The 7,438-nt window shown below is 39.7% G+C and overlaps 1 protein-coding gene across 1 annotated transcript in view; it reads left to right on the forward strand.

The window, feature by feature from the left end:
• LOC118338911 (E3 ubiquitin-protein ligase SH3RF3-like) overlaps positions 1-7,438 on the forward strand; it is an 84,734-nt gene that overhangs the window by 56,819 nt on the left and 20,477 nt on the right. Inside the window, 2 exon segments of the mRNA XM_035676370.1 lie at positions 4,678-5,001; positions 6,190-6,305. Of these exon segments, the coding sequence (XP_035532263.1) occupies positions 4,678-5,001; positions 6,190-6,305 (440 nt within the window).

Consider the following 7,438-nt stretch of genomic DNA (forward strand, 5'->3'; position numbering starts at 1 on the left):
GTGCCTCTTATAGATGTTGTCTCACCACTCAGATGTGAATGCAGACTGCTTGTGTTAATATTTGGCAGTCTGGGTACATATATTGGTGATGAGGGGTTTGCAGATGATAGCGATGCCAGCAAAATAGTCCAAATTACACGGGAGGTGTTGGAAGCGATTGGCAGTCACTACATTTGAAGAGGGTGCTACTGTCTGTCCCCATAGCGGATATTCAGACCGAAAATAGCACTAAAAAATAAAATGTCAAGATGCATTTTGCTTAAGGTAGTAGTGAGATGAAGAATCGACAATCCAAGATGTCTAGTTTGAGGAATGCAATCTGTGAATTTGAAGGCTTATCAGCGGAAAAACAGTGGTTTATAATGAGGAAGCATTTCACAAGTCTGGAAAGTTATTACAGAGACAGTAACTTTATCCTCTGTGATCAGGAAGCAAAAAGTACGATTTTGCAGTTAAATTATAAAGTAATCTTCCAGAAATGTGCATTTACAAATATTTGATTTGCCTGAGGTTACATTGAGTTCTGGCAAAAGACCAATTTTTTTTACCCCTGTTGTGCCAACATAGTGGTCTAATTGAAGTGAAAGACTGCGGTTTTTGACACAGTGCTGATATCAGTCTGTCAGTCAGGCTATGCTATTAGAAACCTGATAAAACACAGAAAGCTTGCAGTTATACCTGCGTTCTGGGACTATTGCCAACATAGTTATTTCTTTGATAAGGCAGTGTGAATGTTAAGACAAACAGATATACAGTTCTGAATAGTCCATACAAAAAAATATTAAGCTTTTATGGCCAACTGATACAAAACTTTTCCATTAGCATGTCTCTGTTTTACTTCAGTGTAAACTGTTAAAACAATATCATAATGTGTTTGTAAACTGTTAAGTAGCTAAAAAAATAAACTACTGAATGTGAGTTTAATTTTGGCAGTCATATGTGGATTTAATGTGTGTGGGCGTGCTTGGAGTTGGTTTTCCTTTGGGTTCAGGTAGGTGCATCTGTATTTCAATGAGGTAAAGGTTTGGGTCGTTTGTTGAGTTCATATGCACCTGGAGTGGATTCATGTTGTTATAAATATAATATACCAGACTTGACTTTCTGGTGGGTGTGTTGAGTAGGTTGGATTGTGTTGTATAAGTATAGGAGCGCTAGAACTTTGGTGTGGGTTCAGTTGGATGTCATGTCAGCTTAGATGAGTTTGAATTAAGTGTGGATGGGTTTGGGCAGATCTGAGGTTGATTCATGCAAATACTCCTATTGCATACAGGCTTGTTTTTTTTTGTTGACAGCTTTGTGATGAATTTGGGTCAGACATTATAACCCATGTCAAGGACACCTCCGTCTCTTTCTTTCTTTCCTTCTGTTTCTCTTCATGCAATCCCACTGTCTCTGCAGCAGGAAGGAGTCGGCACACACCTGTGTTTGTGTGTGTGCATGAGCATGCATGTATCTTGCAGGCTTATCCTTTTCGCAGTGCAGATACCAGCTCATCAGCTTGAGTCTCAGTGTTACCTGGAGAGAGCGCTCACCCTCCAAAAGACACGGAGTACAGAGAGTACAGTTAGCTCAACACATAATAGATGACCTTGGAGATTTCCTTCAATAAAAAGCACCAAGTGAAGAATTGTCTCTATCAACAGTATCTCTCTCTTAGCTCCCTTACTGCAGTGTGACCGGGCACTCTAGAGAAACTGACACAAGCAGGCACTGGTGTGTGTGTGTGTGTGTGTGTGTGTTGTGTACTCATTCTACTGAATGAACTTCAATGCTATGTAAAAATAAAGAAAAAAAATGACTGAATTTGTGTTGACTGTTCTAGTTTTGAGTGTTGCCTCACCTGACCTCTTCTCTCTTTGTGTTTGTGTGTGTGTGTGTGTGTCCTCTGGTCCGCCCCATGAGAGCAAACTGAGTTATATCTGCAGCATCAATCCATCATGCTCATTAGCATATGATTTGGCTTTGATTAGCATATCTATTAATATGGAAATGCGACATCACCAACACTGAGCCCAAATGGGTCAGTGCTGTACACACACACTCCCTCACACATACACACACAGAGAAAGAAATGCTCGACTTTCTCTCCAGAGATTGTGCAGGAGTTTAAGGTTGCGCTAAGCAGACATGATTACGATGTAAATTTGTCAGAGGGCTGAAGATGTGTGTGTGTGTCTTAGTTTGTGTGTCCCTGTTTCACACTGACCTGTGTGTGCCTGTGTGTGTGTGTGTGTGTGTTGCCTTTTCAGAAGACCAAATTCAATGACCAATAATAACTTAAGAGACCATTCCCTTTAACGCCTCACCAAGATTACACAATGACTTTCCTTACAAAAGGTTTACATGGATGTTTCAGTCATTAAATACATCGACTGTAGGCTTAATATTTGCTTTACACATTTGCTTTTACACTCCATGAGGCAAGTGTTGAACACACACGTATGTTACAAATGTACTGTACTGTTCATGTACTGTGCATATAGCATGTTTTAAAATATTTCTTTTAACAGTTAACTTGAATTTGGTGGTTTTACTCTGCCCAAACAATGCTCTAGAACAATGAGCTTTACACCGCGTGAGATATACAACCTCAGTGAACATGAGCACATAAAAGAAACAACCCCTTGAAACTGCACCTAATGGTACTGCTGAATGAGACTGGGGAGGTGAGGGAGTCAAATTGCAAGCAGCGGGTAGTTCAGGAACATTAAGAAGCAGTGTGAGTGTTGGAGTAAGCAGAATTAATGAGCACAAGCCTGCTTCTAGTGACTGTATAGATGAATTATTGGACACGGAACATGTGACAATAAAACGTCTTCTTTGTCTTCCTAAACTACAGCGATGCTCCATAATTGTCAAACACACTTAATAATCCGTCACAGAGCTTCCCAGTTATAGACTGTTTAAAATCAAGATGTGCTCACAGCCACAGGGCAGAAAACACATTGGCACAATGTCATTATAGCTCATATTTGGGCTTTTTCAACATTTATGAAATATTGCAACTTGCTGCCTAACTAAATGTGTATGGAGCCCCCATCCTCACATTTCCACACCTGTTCATGCCAGTCTGATAAACAACTCTAGCTAGCTAATGGGACAAATTGCAGTGTGGAATGGCAGCTAGTAGCAGTGATAGAACTGGACCACAATAATAATAAATGTCTTGTTGCAGTCGGTGAGAAATGAGCTGATCTCTTCAGTGTCCACAAATGAGCAGCACAGATTAAGAGTACAGATGTCCCCTCACCCTCAATACTGGTGGACTGGGTTGCCAGCACAATATGTCAGACACTCTGCATGTTTTACATGTCTAGTGCTCATAAGGTTAGATGTCTCACTTAAATTAAACTGCATCAATACTGGATTTAATAAATTCAGTGATTTATTTGATGCTGGGGAACATGAAAAGGGACTACCTTGCTTTTCCGGTCCTAAATCCTACACACTGGTCCTTTAATTAACAGCTGAAACTCTAAATGGCAAGAAATAAACATATAGTGATCAGCAAAGCTTTTTTTAATAGCTGGAGCTTGACATCTGCACTTCTCATTAAAAACAAGCAGTAACTGAGTCAGCTGTGGTAACTTAAACCAGGTGTTTATTCCTGACTTTATTAAAATCCAGAGCTGTGACCAGACCATCCAATGCATACAGCTAATTATGTACTCTGCTAGATGAGTGTTTACTTTTTGCATTTATTTAGTAATACTAAAAGTAAATACAAGACTTCGAGCGCCCAGCCTTGACATGACACAATTAAAGTTGTTGAGGATAAAAAAACACAATAAAGCTAAAAGCTTATTTCCATTGTTGTCCTCATTAGAAAAGGGTAAGATGACAGATCTTCAAGTCACCCATCCATTACTTTTGTGGGTTATTCTGTGTATTGCACAAATCCTCATCATGTTGCTGTCTTTATAAGCTTGCTGTCATTCTGTTTTCAATTCTGGTTCATTGTCTGTGAGCAGAAATCATTCAGAAATCTGTCCATATACTAATCTTACAGAATGTAATAAATGAAACATAATAATTGGCTAAATTAAAGTGCAAAGATAAGACATTTAGTTGGCTGTGTTACTACTAAAAGAATCATAGAGCTAAGCTAAATTGGAAAAAGAAAGCTTTCTTTCTTTATTTCTGTTATTACTCAGCTCAGGATGTTTTTGATTAATTGAATTAAGAGTTTGGTATAAAATTTAGTTGTGTGACTTACATCCTTAAATTCTCACAGGTGAACCAACACCAAACATTGTCCTAATGGAGGAAAAAAAGTTTATTTTAAATTATTTTAAATCTTAAATAAATAACTGAAACTTTTAATGTGTTGCAAGGATTAATTGAAATGAAACCAAAGTGAGGAGAGAAAGAAGCTAAAGGGATGCTAACGTTTGTGTGGGTGTATTTGACAAAGAGAGACAGTCAGAATGTGTGTTTCACAGAGGGAGTCTCACTAGACCAGTTGTTGTAAGTGATGATTGTTATGCTGCTGGTTTGAAAAGCTGCCAAGAAGAACAAGAGAGGAAAGGCTACACAAACACACTTCTCCTTGTGTGTACTCGAGATGTTGTTATGGATGTGAACCACTGAGGACTGAAATCTAACACCTGAACTTCTCCTCTGCCCTCCTCTCCTCTCTCCTCTGCCCTCCTCCCCTCTCCTCTTCTCTCCTCTCAGTTAAATGAAACAGCCAAGCAGTTGATGGAGATCGACAAACCCACGCCAACTAACGTTCCAGGTCCGAGCTCTGAACCAGCCCCATTGGGGCCCTGCGTTCCTGGCCCCTGCGCTCCTGGCCCCTCCCCCTGCGCCTCCCCGTCCAATGGAAATGGCTCTGGCCATCGGAGAGGTGAAGGGAAGAAAAACGCCAAGAAGAGGCATTCGTTCTCTGCGCTGTCTGTCAGCCAGAGGGCCGCCCAGCTCAACAACAGACACAGTATGGAGATCTCCCACCCGGTCCTCATCAGCTCCTCTGACCCCAGAGCCGCTGCACGCATCCAGGTACACAAACAAACATATATACACACTGCAGTGCTATGATGAACCACATATAGTAGCCCAGAATGGACAAACCAAACATTGACTGTAGATAGAGCTGTTCGCGTTTTTGTGAGATTCCCAGCCACTAAATCCTACACATTGATCCTACTCAAGTACAGTTATGGTGGGGATGGATCTAATTTGCTAACTAAGTAACTTGAATCCTTAACAACGTATCATATTTAATAAACTGATCACTGTTTTGTGTATAAAATCTAAATCTGAAAAGCATATATTGAAAATACTCAATGCTTCTACCTCAGATGTGTAGTAGAAAATTAAATGTACTTTTCATTTACTCATTTAATTTCATTTTTCATTAGAATTAAATGTGGTTTATATTAACCTATTAAACCACTTCTGATATGCTGATAATGATGCACATAAAATATATTCAATATAAAAATATTGAAATGCTTTTTTAACTTGATAAGAACAAATAGTGAATATTTGTTTTGTATTGTATTTTTAATTTACAATGAACAACAACAACAATGAATTTTGGGACAAAATATTGCACACCTGCAGTTTTTAGTCAAAAACTATTGATATTGGTATCACCTATACCTCGACCGATATCGGGTTTTTGAGACCAAATCAATATTTTTGATTACAATATATTGGCCAATTATCTTTCTGCTTCCCACAGACTGAGCCAGATATTTGGGAGTTAGGTAAAACTTAAAATAAAACAAAATGCAGAGAAACTAATATAATGGTGTCACTGTTTCTAAGCAACCTCAAACATGTCTTTGACATTTTGTACTGCAATGCATGTTACATCAGCCAACATATATGCTGATGCAGATATACAGTATCTGCAATCCCTGCTGATTTCTTGGACGGGCTCTAAGTATTCACAGTACACACATTCACAAACCAGTTCACTCTGTTCACTTCGTTCCACTAGATTTTATTAACTAATTCCCCAATCGCCTACTCTGTCATTTCCATGTGAATAAAATCATTCCTCTTTTTGATAGCTGTAGACTGGAGACACATTGCTTTTACATTTATTGCCTCTGGTTGCATTCACACCTGGGTTAAATGTGTTTTTGAATAACCCAGGATACCAACATACTACAAGTAATATTTCATTTTAAATAGAAACCACTCAGTTTCAATATGTGTATCTTTCTGTGTCTTTAGGATGCATCTCACCCAGGTCCCTCTCCCTCCTCGGCAGGGGTACTGGTGCCCCCAAAAGTGGCATCCATAACCTCTGAGCTGCTGGCCCATGCCAAGGTGCAGCTGCCACTCAACATGTGAGTACACCTCAGGGTGCTGTCAGCTCGCCCACCTGCGACCTGGTCCCTCCTTCCATCCCCTCGCTCTGTTTTTCAACAGAGTGGATATGTGCCTGAGATCCGAGCATGATTTCAGAACCCGCCTCCTGGCAGCGTTAAAAATATTTCCTCTTTTGTGCCCAGAGTTATTGGCCACGTTCCACCACCTCTGCAACCACATTTACTCCTCCACTGGTCAAGGATGAAATCCCCCTCAGAAAGGAAAAATACAGTCAAACAGTATTCCCTCAGTTGTGTGATACTTACATCAGTGTTTCATAACAAGGCTTTAACAGCACAGCAGTGGCTTATACTGTACTATGTATTTTATTGTACAACAAACAATAAGGTGCTTAGTCCTTACTTAAAAATGAAGTGCTGGATATACATTTAGTTCAGAATATGTGCAGCTTTCATGCGTTTAAGGGAATTTCTGCTTTATTTTATAGTGGACAGACAGTTTATGGGTGCGAGAAAGAGAGAGATGGGGATGTTATGTGATTACAGGATCAGCATCTTAAACCCCCTAGGCTTCCCAAAAACTCTGGCAGGTGGCTTTTTAAAATTATTTGTCTGTTTAAATTTGCCAAAACGTTCTACATACAGATATTACAGTAAGCGGGTAGAATAACTCATTACGAATACATAAGACAAACAAAGTAGGACTATACAGGCTGCAGCTGGAAGTTTGCATTGGACTTAAATTACTTCACAGGTTGAGCATTTCTTGAATGGATTAAGAGCCAAAAACCAGCAGACACACACTCACAAACACAATTAAACTCTTGTGGAATTGTAACCTCACTAGTCACATCCAGATGGCCGGTGAGACGCCAGCGCTGAGCAAGACTGTTCTATAATTTACCTCGTAATTAATCTACCAGGTAACTGCCAGAAAGATATGGGTTCTTCAAGGTGAGTGTGTGTTTGTGCTCTTGTACTACATTGTGCACACCAGTCTAAGTTCTAGACCTTGAGAGTGAGGACATTTTGGGATATTTTTGGAAAGTGAGAATATTTGGTTAGTCTAAACTCAGGGAATGCATCATGACAATGACGGTCCTCACAAGTATTGAAGTACAAATGTCTGTGTGTTTGTGTGTTGTGTGTGT

This window comes from Morone saxatilis, unplaced genomic scaffold (assembly GCF_004916995.1).
Source record: "Morone saxatilis isolate NCDOM2014 unplaced genomic scaffold, NCSU_SB_2.0 Contig5, whole genome shotgun sequence".
Classification (NCBI taxonomy): domain Eukaryota; kingdom Metazoa; phylum Chordata; class Actinopteri; family Moronidae; genus Morone; species Morone saxatilis.